This window comes from Canis lupus, chromosome 11 (genome assembly GCF_048164855.1).
Source record: "Canis lupus baileyi chromosome 11, mCanLup2.hap1, whole genome shotgun sequence".
Classification (NCBI taxonomy): Eukaryota; Metazoa; Chordata; class Mammalia; order Carnivora; family Canidae; genus Canis; species Canis lupus.
This window is the reverse complement of record NC_132848.1, coordinates 65,393,234-65,417,409: the sequence shown is the minus strand read 5'-3', so window position 1 is coordinate 65,417,409 and position 24,176 is coordinate 65,393,234. Positions and strand designations below refer to the sequence as shown.

At 34.6% G+C, this 24,176-nt stretch overlaps 1 protein-coding gene across 16 annotated transcripts in view; it reads right to left on the bottom strand.

Annotated features, from left to right (window-relative positions):
- EHBP1 (EH domain binding protein 1) overlaps window positions 1-24,176 on the bottom strand; it is a 345,688-nt gene that overhangs the window by 256,501 nt on the left and 65,011 nt on the right. For all 16 annotated transcript variants that reach the window (XM_072768534.1, XM_072768544.1, XM_072768539.1 and 13 more), the window contains exon 3: window positions 5,329-5,386. In XM_072768534.1, coding sequence (XP_072624635.1) covers window positions 5,329-5,386 — 58 coding nt within the window. The remainder of the gene's footprint in view (window positions 1-5,328; window positions 5,387-24,176) is intronic.

The window sequence follows — 24,176 nt, the reverse complement described above, 5'->3', positions numbered from 1 at the left end:
AAAGAACTTTATTTTTTTCCCCGCCCCCATCAAAGAACTTTAAACTTGAGATCCTTAGGAGATCTAATGCAGATAAGGAAACCAAAACAAATAAAGAGGTAAACAGCTTGCCTGAACCCATGCTAGCAATCAACAGAATCACTTCCTTGATTTCCAAGTTCAGATTTCTTGACGTAACCAACATCATACCCAGCTCTCTCCATGGTCTACACAGTAGTCAAGAAAACAGCTTTCTACCCTAAGGCCTTATCATTTATTGGATGATGCAAAGATGAAAAGAGGGAATGTAGAGACTACCTAACAACTGGGCAGAATTAGTAGATGGTAATATCAGATCATTTCCTCAGGTACCCTAATGCTGGTCTTCTAAATGACCTCTTTCGATCCTTAGCCTTCGATCACAGAAATTGGATTGCTCAACAAAGAAAAACACAATCTGCTTAACAAACTAAAAAAAATTTTTTTTAATTAAAAATGATGTAAGGGTATTAGTTCCCAAGTTGCTAATGTGCTGTCATTTTCTTACCATTCTACTCAGCATCTCTCTCCCCAGCAACAAAAAAATCCAACTAAGTTAAGCTCTGGCTTTCTGCTACTCCTTTTAGAAACTGTACAACCTGGCTAAGTTAGGACACTGTAACAAAATCAATTAGTCCAGCTGAGTAGCTGGCACTGCCAGCTTTATAATGTTAGCTAATTATTAAACAGTAGGCAGAAAACAGGACCAAGTAAATTTTACTGGAGAGGAAACCAGAACTGTACACAATAGCAAACATGAAAAAAATTCCTATTTTCAAAGAGCTTACTACAACTTCCACGTCAAACAGAATTCAAGAATCTGAAGCTAGAAAAAGAATGAAAAGTCCAATATCAGATAAATAGTGCTCACTCGATTGGGTAAAAAATACCTAATATGGTTAATAAACATTTAATTGTACAAATTCATAAGGACATTAATTTAGGTTCTTAAGAACTTCACTAGAAAAAGCGTATCACATTGGCAACATCAGCACTATGAGAACCGTGATCAGTTTTCATTGAGAGTAACAGAAAGGATTCTTTAGAAAATTCAGCACAGAAACACAAATACAGCTATTCAGCTTCTTTGTATAGTTAGGAAAGGCAGATTCTTTATTTGCCAGCATCTTAGTATAGACAATGGTACAAAGGATTAGGCCACATTATCTAGTTTCCCTTATTTAATTTTTCTGACTTTTTGGACATGACAGTTTGACATGCCAAAACAGATCTAGGGAAAAGGTAACATTTCTCAATTTAAGGTACTAACTCTACAAAATGCCTAATTTTCTAATTCTTTCATGTCATACCTCCCCTAAAAGACTTGTACCTAATATGGTACTAAATACAGGGTAAACATTCACTTGTTATTTCTGATTCCTACAAAATCAAAATATCTCACTAAAAATTTACAATCGTCAGTTGTTAAATAATTTTCAATTTATAAAACTGCACATACCCATATGTTTAAAATGCTACATATAAAGTTACCTTAGAGTTGTTGCCATTAAGGCAAAGCTCTGCAACGTACCTCCTCTTCCTGACATCCCAGCACACTGTAAAAGGCTGGAGAACAACCACAGAGCAAGGAAGTAAAGGTGGTAATGCCATCAAAAAGCTTGAGAGGACTTCAAGCTCTGGTTTCCCTTTGGAATTCTCCCATCTCTCTGTGAGCTTAAATTTCTGTCTGGAAAACCATATTTAAGACAACATACTAGGGGATCCCTGGGTGGCTCAGTGGTTTAGCGCCGCCTTCAGCCCATGGCATGATCCTGGAGACCTGGGATTGAGTCCCACATCAGGCTCCTTGCATGGAGCCTGCTTCTCCCTCTGCCTGTGTCTGTGCCTCTCTCTCTCTCTCTCTCTCTCTCTCTCTCTCTCTCTGTGTGTGTGTGTGTGTGTGTGTGTGTGTGTGTGTGTCTCTCATGAATAAATAAATAAAATCTTAAAAAAAAAAAATAAGACAACATACTACTATGCCGTGATTTGGAGAGACTATCATAATTGCCCTGCTTCCTGCTGTCCTATATTTGATTTAAAAATAACTTATTTAAGCATATACAAGTCAACTGCAGCCTGACAAAATCTTTATTATAAATGCCATGACTTAGGGCGCCTGGGTGGCTCGGTTGGTTGGGCATCTGCCTTCAGCTCATGTCATGATCCCAAGGTCCTGGGATCGACCCCCTCATTAGGCTCCCTGCTCAGCTGGGAGCCTGCTTTTCCTTCTCCCCATGCCTACCGTGTTCTCTCTCTGTGTCAAATAAATAAAATCTTTTAGAAATAAATTTTTTAAATGCCATGACTCAAAAAAAATAAAAATAAAAATAAATAAAAATGCCATGACTTGAGGAGATAGGGAAGCTGCATGTTGTGTTAATTATCCATGGTAATTATTTTCTCGAAAAAAATGAGTCAGCAATGAATTCTACTTATACATTTAGCTATAAAGATAAACATGTGTCCAAAGAAAGTAAGCACTAAACTGAGAACTAAACTTTAAATAAAGTAGTGTGCCTTATTTATTCTCTAATCTGACATTTATCTGGGTCTCAGTTATAAGCTGCAATCTATCAATATAGAAAAAGACAGATATATTCAGAACCAGGAAAGAGAAATAATAGGCTATAAGGATGACAAAAACCAAACTGATCACTGTACAATTCAAATTCTTTCCAAAAATACAGTTAAAAGTAAATGCTAGACTATTTTCTGGCCAATGGTTGTAGAGCACTTTTTCCCCCTCAGTGACTTCCATGGGACTCAGCAGCAAATGATGTATGTTTTAAAGGAAAACATCAGAAAATAGAACTGTCTTTCAGAAGAAAAAAATTGGTTCTAGTCTTTGGATTTAGTATAAGTGATAGCCAGTTTAAAAAAAATAGCTGGGAACAAGTTTTTGGTTTTTTTTTTCAAAGAATTCCAAAATGTCATAGTTTTCAAGTTTCTAAAGATTAAACAACAGTTATTTGTTTAACTTTTATAATAATGTTATAATCATTTCTTTCATAATTTCTGGAACTGATTTTTAAGTCCATTTTTGGCTATTCTGTACAATTTATAAAACAGCATTCACATACGCATGAACATACTATGCACTTGCTGTAAGGAGCTTAACACATTGTGGGTTCTCATAAATTTTTCAAAAGAAATACATCTATAATGTTTTAAGAGAAAACACAATGATTCTGAAATACACAGAAGGGATCTGAAATATTAAGAGCATCACAATTGGACAGGAGTCCAAAAAATAATTCCTTCTAGAAAATACTGCATTCTGAGAAAAATCCACCTATAGCCTCCTATGTTTGGATTTCACCATCTGGATTCAATCAATATTTGATACAATATGAAAAAGAATCTGGGCCTAAAAGATATCTGACTTTCAAAAATGCAATTAAATAAAGGGGTATTTAACTTCAAACATGGATATGTATTCTGAATTGGCCTATAATCTAAAGTATTTCACTGTTTCATATTTTCTTAGAAAACAATTATATCTAATTATTAAAAGGAGGCAATCACTTTCAGTTGATAGCTAAAAACACATAGGGTCTAATATTTATAGTTTTACAGTTATATTCATCTATCATACATAGTGTATTGTTCCTTTCCATAAAAGCCTAAGACCACTAGGCAAAAGCGACAAATACCCAGCAAAACAGAGAAGACCCTAAGTCTGCTTTCAGAACCCTTTTTCATATGTAAGTGATAAGAAAATATTACAGGTCCAATAGATAATGCCTCCAAACTATAAATGTATGCTTTGAAGAAGAATTCATTCATGATATGATGTAACTAGATCTTTCCTATGTAGCTAGTAGAAATACATTTAAAAGTTGAAAATGTACCAACACTATTACCCAGCAAATTCCATTCCTATGTATTTGCCCAAGAGAAATTAAAATATTTGTCCCCCAAAATACAGTAGTTTTTATAGCAGACTTATTCACAGTAGTGAACATTCAGAATATTCACTGGAAATGAATCAAATCATCAACAGGGGGGACGCCTGGGTGGCTCAACAGTTAAGCAACAACAACAAATCATCAACAGGGGCTTAAATAATCAAACTGCAAAATATTCACTTGACGGAATACTATTCACCATAAAAAAAATAAACTACCAAGTTTCACAAGAGCATGAATAAATCTCAAAAACATTATGTTGAGCAAAAGAAACCACATAGAAAATAGTACCGTATGATTCCATTTACATGAAATTCAAAAACAGGCAAAACTAGTTTATGGTAATACAAAACTCAGAATAGTGGTTGCCTCTTAGAGTTGGGAATTAACTGGAAGAGGACACAAAGGAAAAAGGGAGGAAAATAATCTATATCCTAATAGGAATACTAATTACTCAAATATATATTGATCAAAACTCATTAAATTGTATAAGATTTATATGTAATTTTAACTGAATAAAAATAAAATCTGACAAGATATCTGTAAAATATTAAAAATTCTGAAATTAAACTTAAATTAAAAGGAATACATTTTTTCCTCACACAGGGCTACTTATGGAAAAACCAATATCCACTAAACATGCTTATAGTGTGTACTTATAAAAATATATTCATATTTACCTACAGAATAAAATTTTTAAAGTATCTGCAGAACCGTTATTCAACATTTAAAAATTCTGTTCTAGGGATCCCTGGGTGGCGCAGCGGTTTGGCGCCTGCCTTTGGCCCAGGGCGCGATCCTGGAGACCCGGGATCGAATCCCACGTCGGGCTCCCGGTGCATGGAGCCTGCTTCTCCCTCTGCCTGTGTCTTTGCCCCCCTCTCTCTCTATATATATATGACTATCATAAAAATAAAAAAAATAAAAATTCTGTTCTATCCCCCACAAAGCTGTAAGTGCAAAAAATTAAAACCTTTGAAAAATCCAACTCCTTTTCTCCTGCTGCTCAGTAATGGACTCAGATAACTCATCATTCCTGAAGTTTGCCTTAACTTCATCCTCTCAGAATCTGAATTTAAAAATCCCAGGTATAATTTTGTGTTACCTATTTAATCACTAATTAATTATTACCATTGTACAGAGAAGTTAAGTAACAATGATGTTATTTAAGGCCATCATATCTAAAATCAAAAGTCAGGTTATCTGGCTCCTGTTTTCAGAACTACAGTAACACAATCACAATGCCTGATCAATCATTTTAATAGATTAGATAGATATATGAGAAATAACCCAAAATATCAAGTAATATTTTAAAATATTCTACACTGGGACAAGAGAAGCTTAATAATTTGACTAGAAGTTTAGTTCAATATTTGGTAAGAAACTTAGAAAAGAGACAAACCTTAGAAGACTTCCTTCGGCTTCTTCTTGTCCAAACTACCACCAGTTTATCTGGTTGCCTGTCAAATGGGAAAAAAGATTAAGTATAATTTATCTTACATCAAATTAATAAAGTTTAGTTCTAGTGCCTTTAAAAGGACAAAAATGTCACCTACTTTAGATTACATAGAGGAGTTATTCTTATGATAAATCTCTGTAAATTATTCAAATATAGTAAATCTTGAATACAAATGTGATCTAATTTAAATGACTAATATTTTATCCACGTTTTTCTAAAATTCCTTTAGCAATTAATTCACTGGGACAGACCAAGTAAAATACTTAGAACTGGGGACTTTTTAAAAAAGAAAAAGCACACATACATACATACATATCCTCTAAAAATTAATGCTATATATCTAACACATTATCTACTTTAATTTGGAGAAAATAGCATAAAAATGGCACTTCCAAAATAATTTAAATCTACAGGTTACACCACTTTTATATCTCATTATCTTATGAACAATGCTGTGGTTTTCAAAACATTTTTATAATCAATCATCTCAACAATCTTCATAAAAATAATACAGTACTAAAATATACATAAGGTACTTTACTCTTATTCCTATTTTATAAATTTTTAAAACTGGCAAAAAAATTAACCAACAGCTCTGGCAGAACCAAGTCTGAAATATAGGTCTTTTAACTCTCAGACCTCTCTCTTCTTTACCTTCTGCTAACGTAAAGTTAAAAGCAAAAAACCCTTATGTTTTCAGCTAATACAATTAAGTTCTTTTTAGTGCTTACAGGAAACAACAAGATTATGATTATCAGTTATTTTCCTTAAATTTTTATTTTAAAAAATCTTAAATAAAAGCTTTTTAATCAAGAAATAAATGATATGCTCATTTCAATGACTTTCATCACTTCTGTCTCATATACTTTACCCAAAAATCCCTATCAGCAGATGACCTCTCCTTTCATTTACTTAAATACATACATATGTGTGTGTGTGTGTATATATATATATATATATATATATATATATATATAATAGGCCACCAGCCATAAACTTCTTGCCCAGTGATTCATCTATAAATCTATCCAAAGAGAGAGTCGTTCGATAAAAAAGTACTGAGAAACTGACCCAGAACGTTGCACAGAAAAACAAAGTGATAAAAATATCTTAAAACAAGGTAAGAGATATAAAAAACAAATTGCAAAGTACATACACATAACACAAATTCTAGAAGTTTAGAACAGTGGGCATGGCAAAGAAAATACTGAAGAGATAAGGCTAAGCATGCTCCAGTTGAAGAGAGTCCTTAAATAAAAAGTATATATTAATTAATAGAATTATTAAAAATAAATCTAGTATCTAGATACCATACAAACTACAAGGCAGCAAGAATAAAGAGAAAACCATACAAGACAGGTTACCAACAAAGGAATCACTGGACTGATAGCAACTTCTTATTAGCAGCAACAGAACCCAAAAGACAATAAAGCGAATGATCTTCAAGTTGCTAAGGGAAAATAGCTGTCACCCTTGAGTTTCATACTGGTTAAACTATCATTTAAGAAATGGTTTTAGACATGTCCTGGCAAAGAGCAGATAATCAATAAATATTTGATGAATGAATGGGGAAAAAAAAAGAAAAACTGTTTTAGACTATGAAGACTAAGAATTGACAATGCATACATCCCAGTTAAATAAGGGAAGCAGTAGGATGCAAAGCAATATAAATATCATAAAATGTTAATGCTTGTTCATTTTAGGTGGTAGAACCCAAAGAAAAACTAGACCAAAACCAGAAGGAAGGTTCCAATAATTAAACTGACTAAGGAGCCAACTAAACAAATGCACAACATTTCTGATGGTGATAATAACCAGGATCATATAAATACAAAAATGGTGGTTCTCCATCCAAGACAAAACTTAGGTCTGAGTGTCAGGCATAAAGACAACAGCAGTAAACGAAAACCAGTAGCTTGCTTTGGTAAGTCTTCCCACAGTGAGTTCTTGGGAGCCACAGCCAGATGCAGAAGTGCTAAATTACAGATGAAATGGAAGAAAGTTTCTATGAAATATCAGAATGAAACCTAAGAATCCAAACCAATGCAGAAAGAAACAAAACCTTGTTCAACACAGAGAGAAGCAGAACAGAACAAAGGACAATGAAGATGAGGAGCAGTAAAGGAATATAACAGGGGATCCCTGGGTGGCACAGCGGTTTGGCGCCTGCCTTTGGCCCAGGGCGCGATCTTGGAGACCCGGGATCGAATCCCACATCGGGCTCCTGGTGCATGGAGCCTGCTTCTCCCTCTGCCTATGTCTCTGCCTCTCCCTCTCTCTCTCTCTGTGACTATCATAAATAAATAAAAATTTTAAAAAAAAATTTTAAAAAAAGGAATATAACAGATGGAGCTGGGAAGAAGGTGTGATCAGTGCTTGCAGCTTAACAGTAGAGGGAATGAGTAGCCAACAAATGTAAGACACCTTGTTTGAAATTATTTACGGCTTGCTGGAACATTTTACCTAGATTACTACACCAACCAACCTTTTCATCATGTTCTCATCTCCACATCTCCAGGCAACTCCAACTCCTAATTATATTTCCATAGTACTTCTTTAAAAATGCTATAAAATCTTAGAGCTTTTGCTTGTTTATTACGCTATACTCATCTCATATACTGCAGGTGCTACAAACTGGTCCTTTGCAGTTTGAAGTTGACAGATTCATTTTTACCTTAAAAGTATTCCATTGTCTTTTATTTTGAATTTAAATTTAAAAAAACAGTTCTTACTTAAATGCTTTTAAACAAAGTCCATGCTGTCTGGATTATTAGAGCCTCCACTATGACCTGCTTCACTCCTGACCAGCTTCTAATTAGACCTTGCATACATTTGACCCTCTGACAACCTGGCATGCAAGAGACCGTCCATTATTCCTGAATGTTGTTTATAAGGCACTTCACCCACCTGACTCTGATCTACCTTTCTAGCTACAAATATGTGAACACATACTCCCTTCAATCTCTTCATATCTTTGCATGTTATTACCTTTCTTTAAAAAAGTTCCTCTTCCTTCCCTTTTCTACTTGATAAACTCTTAATTCATCACTTCCTCTGTGAAATCTTGACCACTCTTCATTTCATCTCTACCCCGTTCCATATTCCACATTCTCAGGCAGTTATCTGCTCCTGCTACTGTATTCCCAGTAATACCTTAAAAACATCTCTATCTAAATATTCAATATGCCCTATATTACACTTTTATTATTTCTAGCTCCTCCACTTGATTGCACTCCTTTATCAACCATATCTTGTCTTTATATTCCTAGTAATTAATAAGAATTTGGTACAAGGCTGAGGCTCAGTGAATCGTGCTGCTGAATGAAACTTAAGTTTCCAGCAGAAATTCCCAACTGGTTAATTATAATTGATGAGGTCCAACTACAGCCAGTAGCTATATAATACATCCTCTCTGGAGCTTACTTGAATTTTGCAAGGATTCTCACCTTGGCTGCACATGGGAACCTTCTGGGAAGCTTTTAAAAATACTGATGCCTAGGTTCCACTCCTGGAGAATCTGATTTAATTTGATGTCATCTGCAGATTTTTAAAAAATTATTACAGGTGATTCTAAATATGCAGTCAAAGTTGAGAACCACTTGTTTCACAGGGAGAGTGGTAAGCAACGCCTATCACGACTGACTTCAAACACTAGTGAGACATACATTGTGCCAGCAGTAGGGGTATCTCCCCTGGGCCTGACCCCACACATCCTTCTAGCCACCATCCATCCAGGCCACCTGCACTGTTGCCTCCTCCTAACTCAGCTTCTCGGCACCTCCCTCCCCTCAACCATCCTGATTTCAGTGCTTCAGAACAGGGGAAGCTTTTTACCATAAAAAATCAGGAAGAATGGTCTCCTAACCTACATGCCTGAAGGTCCAAGAATGTAAATAGTACATAAATGACTTATCTGAGAATAGCCCCAGAGACAGCTAAACTTTTTTGTGCTTCTAAGTCATGTCCCATTTTTAAAATCTCTTTATTAGAAATCAGTCCACCTTTGCATTATCATGGGCAACATAAGGCAGTATTCTAAAATAAAGGTTCTATGACTTATTGTTCTCAATAGAAGAGTACCAATAACCACAAAATTAGCTGACCACAATCAATATTTTAAGCATCTGTGCTGTACTAGAAAAGAACCATTAAATATTTACATATATGCACACAAGAGACTAGGGACAGAGTAACTGTGAGAATATTATCCAACTACCAAAGAACCTAAAATTATACAACTTTCTATCAAAAAAGTCAAGACAACACGATAGAGCTCAGGTTTCAGAGACAATTCAAATAATCACATATTTAACATTTCTACCCCATCCCCTGACTTAAGTAACCAAGTCTACACATAATACATACACAAACATACAAATACACAAACATATATAGTTATATAAACATTTTATACACATGCACATAAAATGTATACACAGATGAACCTTCTTTGAAACCTATCTAAAGAGTTCCATTAAAAAAGCTGAAGTTTTTTGGTGGATTTATTCAGGAAAGAAAACTTCACAACAAAAATTAAAATTTAAAAGACATTAAATTTAACACCTCTAACGTACCCTTCAGAGTCCTTAAAAAGGAATAAGTTGACTGTGAAAGTGGCAAGACTTATCTCAAACTGTGGTCCTGATGCTAAATTCTAGAGAGTAGGAAGGAGGAAACTAAAAAGAAGTGGAAAAGGGAGAATATAACAGAGCTACAATGAACCAGAGTATAAAACCATAAGCTTTATCTTTCTTTGGTCGGAAGCTAAATTTTGTGCCCTCCTCTTTTATGACTAGCGAGCTTAAAGGTAAATTAAAAAAAAAAAATTGGCTTAAATTTAGAGTCCACTCTCATGTGTCATATATATGTGAGGTAAGACTAAAAAAGCTGTGGAAAAAAAAGTCCAAAACCATCATATGAAAACCAGTCTCATCACTTTCCAGAATCATACTCTGCATTCAAAAAATATTTTACTGAATGCCTATTATGTTCCTGGCACTGTGCTGAGCAATGAAAATACAAAGATGAAAGAAGATAAACCTCGATTCTCTAAAAGCTTATAATCCAATAGAGAGACAAACAATCTACCTCATTTCTAGTACAACCCTGGGGAACACGGAGAAAACAAAAAATCTTACGCAGAGAAGGATCTACTTATAAGCATCTCGGGAAATAGGCACAGATAAAAAGAGCCTGCCCAACCACTGAGATTACTTATTTAAAATGTATTTTAAAACCTGTAATTTTTGAAACCTTAAATATAAAATCCAACAAAAGACGAGTGACTAATACAGTACATCTGTCTACTACAAAATTATAAAGCCATTAAATATATTTTCTAACAACACTGACAAGCATGGGACTATGCTTAGGATATCATGTTAGGTTTATTTAATACAGATTTAATTTTTTTTCCTATAATCTATAATGAAAGAAGACTCCCAGGAACAAATATCTCAAAATGCCAATTGTGGCCACTATTAAAAAGTAAAACTACATGTCATTTTAAAGATACAATTCTCTTTATTTTCTGCAATGCATTTATGTTACTGTATGCTGGAGAGCTATTTAAATGTAGGGGCAAGTTATTTAAAATAAAACAACCTTTTAAGTTTAGAATTAAGTATGAACAGAGATAAACAAGTTTTTAAACTTCACTTAAATTTAAAGAGCTTTTAGACAGCTGAATTAATTTGTTTCAAAGTCAACAAAAGTAGAAGGCGTGTGTGTTGCCTAAAATAACACAAATGCGCTCCAAGGCTGAGCTGGCCCTATACAAAATTTTGAAATAGATCCCACTTGATTTTGGCATCCTTCCTTCCTTTATTTACAGTACCTCCAATTCCTGGAGCATTTTTCCTTGGGCATGCAAAATCAACATGACACTCCATTATGATCCAAACAATAATAATATGGCAAATAAATACTTTTCAGATCACTCTTTTTTCCTCTACATCAATTAAAATTCCCCTTTCTCTGGGGTACTGAAAGGCAAGAAAGGCAAGAGGAAACAATCTGAATTAATCTATGATATGAATTTTTAAAAGAAGACTTTTCCAAGGCAACACAGTATGGAGGAAAGAATACTATTAGCACAGAGGAAACTTATTTTTCCTGGTTCTGGCCCTGAGTGACCTTTGGAATGTGGCTCCATTTCTCTAAGTCTATTCCCTAATCTATCAAATGAAGAGATTACTAAAGAGATTATGAAGAGATTACTAAAATCTCAACTAGTTCTAAAACACAGTGGTTCAATGACTGTTAAGATTAAATGACTATAATTGAGTAAATATTTGATGGTTTAAAATGAAATGAGAAATTCGGGAATAGAATAAAGAATTTATGGCATGAAATCACTTGCCTCTATCTTCTCATAATCTAGAAATAGCTAATATTACTAACTTTGAATAACAGTATGAAAGGGGAAGTAATATCTTTTAGCAGAATAGTAAAATGACCACCAAAGACTCATGTTCCCCGTCCAAAGCATAGTGTTAATTCAGCCCCTCAACTGCACCCCACCCCACCACCACTGTTGGCACTGAAATGGAGCCACAGGATACTTCTTACCACTGGAATGTGAGAAGTTTTGGTGTCACTTCTGGAGTAAAATGGATAATAAACAAGTATGCCTTATCCACATCAGCTGAATGGAGAGGACTGCAGAATGCAGAGGAAGGTAGTCGTAAGGTAAAAGGTGTCTAGGCTCCTGGATGACCACGTGGAAGTCAACCTGGAATACCCTCACTAAACTGAGAAGTGAACAAGAAATAAACTCTTATTAGGTTAAACCACATGGATTTCTGGGTGTGTCTGCTACAGTAACTCAACATTCTAGAAAATTCAGTAAATTAAAAACATACACAACAATAAAACAGTCGCTGTCTTATCGAAGGTTTACATTGCAAAGTACTGAGACCAAATTTAACCTTTTTATGTCCTTCTGGTTTTCTTGTATATGAAATTGATGCTTCCAAAGATAAAAGACAGTTAGAACTCAGAACTTAGTAATTAATATTTAAGCCTCTAAGCTTTTCCTAGATTAAAAATAAGGAACCATAAGTCTTTAGAACATAAAAAGTGCAACATTTTTCTGCCACCACAGAATCCAGGATGTATTTATTATGAGCAAAAGAGAGCTCAAAATATTAATCCTGTAGTTAATGTGAATAGCCACTTCACTAAATAACAAGGTTATCTTTTTAGGTGAAAGGGCTCTTAGCCATAACTGAACATTTCATGGTGGGGTGCTATGAATACTGAAACAAAAAGGGAGAAATTGTCTTATCACAGAAGTACTCTAACTTTACTATTCCTCAAGTAATTATTTTTATCCTTCAGTAGGTACATCTGCCTCCTATTGTACTATAACTGCTGTAGCTTCAGTTAATTATATTCCTTTATGCCTACTTCACAAGAGTTATTTAGCAAGCTGTAATAATTAATTCAATAGGAAGAAAATTATACAAGACAAAGTATTCATATATAGGATATATTTCTTTTCTTTCTGTAAAAATGAAAGGATGATTCTAATCATAGGAGATATAAATCTTTGTCACTTATAAAAAACATTTTTTAAATTATATTTTGTATCTTCCTACTACCTTTAAAACATTTTCACAGGATGACTGCTTTTACTCAAAAATATTTAACTGGTGATGCCCATGGACTTTTGCTAACAGGAATTTCTAACAGCTATATAAGGTATTTAGAGAGAGCACCAGTCAAACTGAGGAGGTGCAGTGTGGCATACTTAATTTAAGTATACTTTTTAACAGGCCACCAAAAAAATACATATTTTTTTTATTTTCTGCTGTACTTTTTTCTTTTCTGCCGTACTATTCAACAGTTCAAAGGTTTTATCATTTTTTTAATATAAAGTTATTTCTGAGACAAACAGCATTATAAAAGTAATCATTACTGTATCACATGTGCAATACTGGTCTTCCTAAAAAATACCTCCTACTTTATTGTTTTACAGAATCACCACACCACTTCTTTTAATTTAGCATATTATTTACTACTACTTTTCTTATAGGCCTGTTGGAACAAGCCTTACATCTCATTCACATAAATACTAGTATTTCCAAGTTATGTACCTGGCTCCCTAGAACTGAGGTTAGAAAAAAAAGAATATATCACTCAGTACATTCTCCAGCCCTCCTAAAACAATTCTATTCACCATTTCCTCTCAACATACTTTTGTAATTGCTGCAATTTTGTGTGTGGATGATTGTATTAGTCTGTGTTGTCTCTATCTGGCTTTAAGTGTTTTAAGACATTTTCTAGCATTCACAAAGCTAGAATTCAGAAGAAGGCAGGAAAACGGAATATGGTGGATAAAGAAACACATGAAAGCAGACAGATCCGGGTTTACTTTTTTTTAAGATTTTATTTATTTATTCATGAGACACAGAGAGAGAGGGAGAGACATAGGCAGAGGGAGAAGCAGGCTCCCTGTGGGGAGCCTGATGCAGGACTCGATCCCAGGACCCCGGGATCACGACCTGAGCCAAAGGCAGACGCTCAACCACTGAGCCACCCAGGTACCCCCAGATCCAGGTTTAAATCTGGTTCCTCTTCTGGTTTTACCATCTAAGCCTCAAGAGGTGCCTGATCTGTGAAATTAAAACCTTACAGGACTAACATAAAGGTCTATTAAGTAACACAAGTAAAGTGCTTAGCTCAGTGTCTGTCTCAGCAAATTCTCAAATAATGTTAGCAACCATCCCATGTACATGCACAGGGCTTCCAAAAAGCTTTGTACAGTCTCCCTCTTAAATGTGAACAATGAAGGACTGTTAGAGGAAAACTTCTAATATAAAAGGCAAGTGGCTACAAAAAAGAGGAAAGGAACTCAAAAGAAGCCAAAGACAGGGCAGCCCCGGTGGCGCAGCGGTTTAGCGCCGCCTGCAGCACGGGGTGTGATCCTGGAGACCCAGGGTCAAGTCCCGCGTCGGGCTTCCTGCATGGAGCCTGCTTCTCCCTCTGCCTGTGTCTCTGCCTCTCTCTCGCTCTCTCTGAATAAATATTAAAAAAAAAAAAAAAGAAGCCAAAGACATAATCACTAATAGTCTCAGAAGTATAAAAAGAATTCTATCCATGGAAAATATAAAAGAAGTATTTAAAGAATAAAAAAGTACTCTGGAAATTATGTCATTATGTCTCATTTAGGAAAGCAAAAATTAAAGCACTGGAAGACAAGCTGAGGAAATCTTCTAGATTTCTTATTTTATCTTCTAGATAAGGTGACAGAGACATTAAAAAGGAGAAAAAGACAAGAAATTTAGATCAATTCACAGGTTAAATATCTGACTAATCTCCTGGGATGACAGTTAAAAAAGAGTCTCAGTATGTCACCAATGCCACAGACCTAAGAAAAAAACATTTCAGTTGAAGCAGAACACTCATGGATGCCAGAGGAATAAGGAACTTATGAATCACCAATGCTAAACTGTTCTGAAAGGAATTCTGAAAGGCTGACAGAAAAATTTAGGAATAAGAATCACAGATATAGGAGGGAAGGGGGGGGGAACAGTATTTTTTAACACAAGAAAAATCAAAAGAAAGGAAATACGATAATACCATAGTGCTCAGCTGCAAACAAACTAGGTCACAGCAATGAATTCTGATGTCACTCTCATAAAGCTGACTGGAAAATAGGAAGGATGGTGAAAGGGAAGGGTTAGTGATTCAGGGAGGAAGTGGCACAACAGCTAAGTCCTCATCACATTCAGAAGAGAGTAGATAAAGTCTATAATCAAAAAAGTTGTTTTAACAGTTGAAAGCAAAAAAAATAAATAAAAATAAAAATAAAAAAGTTGAAAGCATGTTACTAAACAATAAAATATCACACTGGGAAGGTTATATTCAAAAAGATAGATAATAAGTATTGGTAAAATATGATGAAAATGGAATCCTCACACAATGTTGGTGATACTGTAAAAGGGTACAATTGCTGAAAAAAGTCTGGTAGTTCTTCAAAAAGTTAAACATAGATTTATCATAAGATCCAGTAATTTTACTCCTAGGTATATACCCAAAAATTTGTACATGAATGTTCATGGAAGCAGCATCCATAAGAGCAAAACAATGAAAATAACTCAAATGCCGACCAATTTATGAATGGATACACAAAATGTGGTAGTCCATTCAGTGGAATATTATTCAGCCATAAAAAGGAATGCCATACTGACACATGTTACAACATGGATGAGCCTAGAAAACATCACGCTAAGTGAAATAAGCCAGACACCAAAGATCACTTATTGTACAACTTCATTTATATGAAATGACCATAATAGGCAAATTCGTAGAGTCAAAAGTAGATTCATGATTGCCAGAGATTTGTAGAGGACAGCAAAGATAGAGATGACTACTAACAGGAACAGGATTTCTTTTTTGAGTGATGAAACTATTCTGAACTAGATAGTGATGATAAATACACAGCTCTCTGAATATACTAAAAACCACTGAATTGTATACTTATAAAGGGGTAAATTTTATGGCATACGAATTATAACTCATTAATTTAAGAAAACACCAAAAATATGTTCTAGAAGAACAATACTGTAAGAATTTAAAAGGTTAAAGTGGTTTTCTAGGGGCCACTGGGTGGCCCAGTGAGTGGATCAGTTGGTTGAGCATTCAATTCTTGATTTCAGCTCAGGTCAGGATCTCAGGGTCATGAGACTGAGTGTAGTCAGGCAGGGAGTAGGTTTGAGATTCTCTCTCCTCTCTCTCCTTCTGCATCTCTTCCCACTTGCAAACATGCTCTCACTCTCTCTCTCTCAAACAAATAAATAAATCTTTTTTAAAAAGTGGTTTTCTATAAGAAAGCAGAATCAAGGTAGGAAAGAGTGAGGCAAGGAACTGCTGCTTTCTTTGTTAGAAGCTTTGCAGTATTCTGAATTTGCAAGCCATTTATGTGTGTCACTTAAATTTGAAAATTTAAAAATAAGTCTTAGTTACAAATAGGAAATGTGGGGCACCTGGGTGGCTTAGCAGTTGAGCGTCTGCCTTTGTCAGGGCGTGTTCCCAGGGTCTCGGGACCGAGTCCCACATCGGGCTCCTGCTTCTCCCTCTGCCAGTCACTGCCTCTCTCTCTGTGTCTCTTATGAATAAATAAATGAAATCTTAAAAAAACACCAAATAGGAAATTTAAGCCCAGAAACAAACCCATACATATAGAGTCAATTAATTTATGACAAAGAAACAAAGCATACACACTGGGGAAAGAAAAGACTTCAAGAAATGGTTTTGGGAAAACTAGATAGACACATGCAAAAAAGAATGAAATTGGACCCTTATCTTCTAAAATATAAAATGGACTAACGGCTTGAATGTAAGATCTGAAACTATAAAGCTCCTAGAAGAAAACACAGAAAGTAAGCTCCTCGATATCAGTCTCGGCAATGATTCTTTTCAATTTAACACCAAAAGCAAAAGCAACAAAAGCAAAAATAAACAAGTAGAACTACATCAAACTAAAAAGCTTCTGTACAGCAAAGGAAATCAACAAAATATAAGGAAAACCCACTGAATGAGATAAAATACTACAAATCATATATTTGGTAAGGGGTTAATATCCAAAATATATAAAAACTCACACAAGTCCATAGCAAAAATCAAGCAAACAAACAATTCTGTTAAAAAAAGAACAGAGTGGGGATCCCTGGGTGGCTCAGCAGTTTAGCACCTGCCTTTGGCCCAGGGCACAATCCTGGAGTCCCAGGATCAAGTCCCACGTCGGGCTTCAGGCATGGAGCCTGCTTCTCCCTCCTCCTGTGTTCTGCCTCTCTCTCTCTATGTCTATCATGAATAAATAAATCAATCTTTTTTTTAAAAAATGAACAGAGGAACTAAAAAGACATTTTTCCAAAGAAGAAATCCATGTCCAACAGGTATATGAAAAGATGTTCAACATTGCTAATTATCAGAGAATGGCAAATCAAAACAATGAGATATCATCTCACACCTATAAGAATGGCTATTATCAAAATGATACAAAATAAGAAACAAATGTTGGCAAGGATATGAAGAAAGGAAACCCTGTACACTGTTGATGGGAATGTAAGTTGGTATAACCACAACGGAAAACTGCATGTAAGTCATAAAAAAATTAAAAAATAGAACAATCATATCATTCAGCAGTTCCACTACTGGGTATATATTTAAAGCAAACAAAATCACTATTTCAAGAGAATATCTACACCCCACATTCACATGTTACAATAGCCAAGACATGGAAAAAAAATCTAAGTGTCCAAGAACGGACAAATAAAGAAAAGGTGATACACACACATACACACACACAAATATAATTCAGCCATAAAAAAGAAGGAAATCCTGCCATCTGTAACAACATGGATGGATCTCAAGGGCATTATGCTAAGTGAAAGAAGAAAGGCAAAATACTGTATGATTTCCCCTTATATGTGGAATCTAATAACCAAACTCACAGATACAGAGGACAGATTGGTGGCTATGAGAAGCAGATGGTGGGGGATGGGGAAAATGGGTGAAGGTGTCAAAAGGTACAAACTTCCAGTTATAAGATAAATAAGTTCTGGGGATATAATGTATAGCATGGTGACTATGTTTAACAATACGGTATTGTATTTTTGAAATTTACTAAGAAAATAGATCTCGAACATTCTAATCACAGGAAAAAATAATTTGTAACTATGAAATGATGGATGTCAACTAAACTCGTTGTAATAACTTTGCTGTATACATATATCAAATCTTTATGTTGTACACCTTAAACTAATACAATGTTATACCAATATAATAAACTAATACAATGTTATACCAATAGAAACTTTTTTAAAAAGAAGAATTTGGGAAAATATATGAAAAAATAAAATTTTAAAAGGTACCTAGCAATCAGGAAAAAAATCGGCCAAGAGTAGAAAGGTATGTGAAAATATGGAATAAAGGTAAAAATTTACATCTACTGAGTCAGAAAAGAACATGAGATCAAACAGAAAAACACATTTTTTAAAAGCCATGATCTACACCTCTGACTCTTAATTGTATCAGTATGTCCTTAAAGAACTGATCAGTAATAAAAGGGTCATTAGCAAATATATATTTTTATTTATATTTGCATATATATATATATATATATATTAGAGACAGAGAGAGAAGGCACACACGCATGTGGGTGGGGACAGAGGGAAAGAGAGAGAATCTCTAAAAGGCTCCAAGCCCTCCACAGAGACCAACACGGGGTTCGATCTTATAACCCTGAGAGCATGACCTGAGTCAAGAGTTAGATGCTTAACCGACTGAGCCACCCAGGCACCTCCATTAGCAAGTATTTTTAAGAGTTTAAATACAAGTAAAAATAAAGGCAAGAAAGTGTTGAATAAATGCTAAATAGTTATATGCTGCAAGAAAATAGTCATTACTTTGAAGATCTTCCTTATTCATAAAAGGGACTCCAAATTAACCACTGTCAAGAATAATAGCCCATCCCTGGGACAGCTGGGTGGCTCAGTAGGTTAAACATCTGCCTTTGGCTCAGGCCATGGTCCTGGGATCGAGCTCTGTATCAGACTCTCTGCTCAGCAGGGAGCTTGCTTCTCCCTCTCTTTTATTCTCTTCAAAAGATTCACCATAGTGTAAGTGTCCTACATACACCAACTCATTTAAAGTTCACAAATATCCCACAAGTTGGTAATAAGGTGCTCACTACCCAATACCCATCACTAGAAGGTGTCATTCACACCTGTATGACCTGCCTCACAATTTGAATAGATATTAATATCTCTATATTACAAATAAGGAAATTAAGGCATAAAGAAGTTAAGAAGTTTAAAAAGTTTTGCCAAGTTGACTCTGAGATCTGAAATGAGGCAGTTTGGCATCAGAGTCCATGCTCCTAATCTATTATCTATACTGACAACAAATGCACTGCAGCCTCTATAGAGAATCTCAAAGATTTTTCCAAACAGCATTAGTATCTTTGAGAGGTTATACTTAAAAGTACAATACTTATTCAAAAGTATAGATTTTAGCCCTTTGTAGAGATTAGTTACATTAGTCACAAACTTCATATTATGTTTATAACATCCAACCTGTGACAACATTATCCAGGCATGAAAGTTAGATTTGTTTTTATGACCGCTATTTGATCTTTCATAAGGAATACATGTGCCTATTATTATTTGGTCTGTGACTTTATCTATGCCTCTCAGATTGTCCAAACTTCTTGTTCAAATTAGAAATTTGAGGGGGCATCTGGGTGGCTCAGTCAGTTAAACAACTGCCTTTGGCTCAGGTCATGATCTTGAGGTCCTGGGACCAAGCCCTGCATTGGGCTCTCTGCTGAGGAGCCTGCTTCTCCCTCTCCTCCCTACTCATGCTCTCACTCACTTTCTCTGTCTTTCTCTCCCAGATAAATAAACAAAATCTTTAAGATTTAGAAATTCCATTTCTGGTTGTGGTAAGATAAATTAATCTGTTTCACTATAAAGCTAATTTTTAGCTATCTTGATATAATTTCTTCTCTATGTAGTTTAATAAAACTATAATAGTAATCACAAAAGAACTTTAAAAATCATATAGGACATTTAAAAATTAGTAAATACTTGAAATTATTTATTTATCCCATGTGCCAAAAGTAGTGTGATCCAAGTCCTTTGAGGAGATTTCTCTCCAAGACACTGCCACACACTGATAAGTAAAAGATAAGCCTACTTTAGAGGTTGGTATGTGACTGACAGGATAGAGAATTAATATATATGCCTTAATGTGAGGCAAAATGCTTTCTTTTTAAAAGGAAGAAACTGGGGCAGCCCAGGTGGCTCAGCGGTTTAGTGCCACCTTCAGCCCAGGGCCTAATCCTGGAGAACCAGGATGGAGTCCCACATAGGGCTCCCTGCATGGAGCCTGCTTCTCCCTCTGCCTATGTCTCTGACTCTCTCTCTCTCTGTGTCTCTCATGAATAAATAGATAAAATCTTTAAAAAAAAGAAACTGCCTATTTATATCCTCACAACTCTTTTATTTTTTAACAAACTGTTCAGAAAAGATATATCAGCTCAAAATAAACCCAATCAATATGAATTTTAAATGCTTAGGTGGCTCTACTAACAAAATAGGTTTAAATAGGTTTAAATGGATTAGAGAATATTTAATCAATTTAGTAATTCTTCTTAGAAGAATGATTTCTCAGTTGTAGAGAGAATGTCACCATAAACAAAAAATTTATGAGTAGTAAAAAAATTATCATGTAGAAATCCAAAAATATACATACATGGTCGATTGGAAAAATAAGTATTTTAATGTATTTTATTATTTAATGTCATTTACTTGTAGCCTGGGATAATATTTCCAATGACATTACCATAATCAGAATCAAAGCATGGTGTATCTCAAAGAAAGAGGCAGCAGCGAAATAATAAGTTCTACAAAATTAGTTAGATGATTCAAAAAGTAGCTCTAGTGAGGATGAAGATACTGATGTCAAAGATAAACACAGTTTGAAAAAAAATATGAGAAGCCTTACAACTAAATGTAACATGTGCTTTTACTTTTTAATTTTTTTTAAAAGATGTTATTCATTCATGAGAGACACACAGAGAGAGAGGTAGAGACACAGGCAGAGGGAGAAGCAGGCTCCATGCAGGGAGCCCGAAGCAGGACTTGATCCCAGGTCTCCAGGATCATGCTCTGGGTCAAAGGCGACGCTAAACCGCTGAGCCACCTAGCTGCCCTAACATGTGCTTTTAAATTGAACCTTGTACCAGCAATTTTTTTTCCTTTTTTTGTAAAGCACATATTGGGAAAATTGACGAAATCTGAATAAGATCTACAGGTTAAATGATAGTATTGAACCAACATTAATTTCCTGATTTTGATGATTGTGTTGTATTTATGTAGGGCACTTCCTGTTTTTAAAAAATACACATTGAAGGATTTAGAAATATAGTCATCGTATTTGTAATTTCTTCTCAAATGAGTCACAAAAAATGCATACACAGATATATTCATACACACATAGAGAATGATAAAGCAAATATGGCAACTAAAAAGTACATGAGAATACTTTGCATCACTTTTGCAACCTATTATCTGAAATTATAAAAACCAAATTAAAAAAAACAAATTAATTAATTTCTTAAGAAAACTGTTTTAAAAATGTTGGTGGAATTTATTTATGTATGTATTTATTTATTTATTTATTTATTTATTTATTTTTATGAGTTTTTTAGACATTGTGACATTATACATGGTTAAATTATTACACCAAATAGAAGTAGACACCTATTTCACCTCTATCCTTATACGTAGGAAAAAAATTTTTAATGGACCTTCTAATTAGGAAAACGCTGATGATAGAACAGGGACTGGGGGTAGATTAATGGTTTTATGTTCAGGATCACCTTATACTGAAGCATACAGAATAGCCAGCTTCCAGAAAAACAGCCCTGAGGTTAAAGAAAACACTCAGGACTTGTTTCTGCACAGGAAAACTGAAAATAATAGCACTTCTTTAGCTTTCAGACACATAAATAACATCTATCAATTGGCAGTCTGGCCCACAGTTTAAAATAACCCAGTTCAATACAATTTAGTCATGGCCAAAGAGAAACAGAACTGAGCTATTTCCAGCTGTAGCATCAGCAAGAAGCTGGGTATGTTACATATAACCAATACTCAAGAGAAGTTATTTGTTTTTAGGGCCAAAGATTAACACCAAGTGGAAGAACTAGATCCTTGGAACGCGTGATCATTTACAACTCATTTACTAGGAAGGGAATTCAATTTTTCAAAAACAAGAAAATCAGACTCTCTTCCCTCTGAAAGATTTTTTCATTATTTTTTATGCCTTACTGTTGCCCAGGAATAAAATTCAAACTCACTCAAAGTCCTTCTCAGTTTGACCTCTATAAATCTTCTAATTTACTACATTGTACATTACATATAAATTAGATCAGTCACTGTTTCAAGAACATGATCTGTGCTTTTCTTCCTGTGTCCTCCATGTTGCTAAATGTAATAAACATTTTGGGGGGTACTCATCTTATCTGACCTCTTGGGAACACGGATATTTGTACATTTCTTCTTCTTTGAAGGCTCATCCTCCTTTACCTGGCCAGGCAGTATTAGGAAGTCCTCAAAAACTGGCTTTGCCCTTACCTTACACCATATATAAAAATTAACTCAAATGGATCAAAAACCTAAATGTAAAAGCTAAAACTAGAAAACTCAGAAGAAAACATAGAGCAAAAGCTTCATGACTTTGGATTTGGCAATGATTTCTTAAATATGACAAATGCACAGGCAACAAAAGAATAAGTAGGTAACTAGGACTTCCTTATAATTAAAAACACTTTTACATCAAAGGATACTATAAACAGAGTAAAAAGGCGGTCCACAAAACAAGAGAAAGCATCTGCAAATCATTTATCCAGAATATATAAAGAACTACAATTCAACAACAAAACCAACACACACACACACACACACACACACATACACACACACACAACCAACCCAATTAAAAAATGGGCAAAGGCATCGCATAGGGAATATAGTCACTGATACTATAATAGTATTGTATGGTGACAGATGGTAGCTACACTTATGGTGAGCACAGTATGATGTGTAGAAAAGTTGAATTACTGTGTTGTACACCTGAAAATAATGTAACGTGTCAATTATACCTAAATAAAAAATTTATTTAAAAAAATGGACAAAAAGTATCAATTTCACACAAACTCTAGAAAATTGAACAAGAGTAATTATTTCCCACTCATTCAATGAGGCCAGCATTATCCTAATACAAAAACCAGACAAAGACGTCACAAGAAACAAAAACAAAAAGAAGTCACTACAGGATAATATCCTTCATCAACACAGATGTAAAAATACTAACTAAAATTTGGCAAATTAAATCTAACAAAATATCAGAGGGATAACAGATCATGATCAAGTGGGGTTTATCCTAGAAATGTAGGGTTGGCTTAACATCCAAAAATCAATCAATGTAGTTCACTATATTAGCAAACTAAAAGAAAAACCATATGATAATCTCAATACAGGAAAAGCTTCTGACCAAACCCAACAGCCATTCCTGATGAAAGCTCTCAAAAAATAGGAAAGAAGAGAACTTCTTTAACTTCATAAAGATCATCTACAAAAAAATCCCACTATATTACTGGTGAAAGTAATCATTCCCCTGAAGATCAGGAACATTACAAGATTTTCCACTCCTATCACTTCTCTTCAATGTTGTACAAGTGCTAGGCAGTGCAAACAGGAAAAAAAGGAATAAAGTATATTGAGATTAGAAAGGAAAAAAAGGAATAAAATACATTGAGATTAGAAAGGAAAGAATTAAACTGTCTATTTGGAGATGACATGATCCATTATGAAAAAGACCCAGTAGAATCTATTAAAAAAAAAACAACACTACAGTAGCAAGGCTGCAAGATACAAGATAAACAAATATCAGTTGTATCTCCATATACTAGAACTATTAAGATGTTTACTGTTTAAGATCAATACACTTAAGATCAATTTTCCAACACTTCCAGGACATCTATGATGCACATTTAATCTCTAAATTGGGAGTGAGACACTATCTTATTTCCTATATTTACAGATTCTCAATAGTTTTTTAAATAAATTTAAAAATAACTCTTGTTGATATTTGACAGCTTTTTACCCATATTTATCTTTTCTTCTATTTTACAAACGTTTAAAATAAGTGAATTTTTAGGGGCGTGTGGGTGGCTCAGTCAGTTGAATGTCCAGCTCTTAATTTTGACTTATATC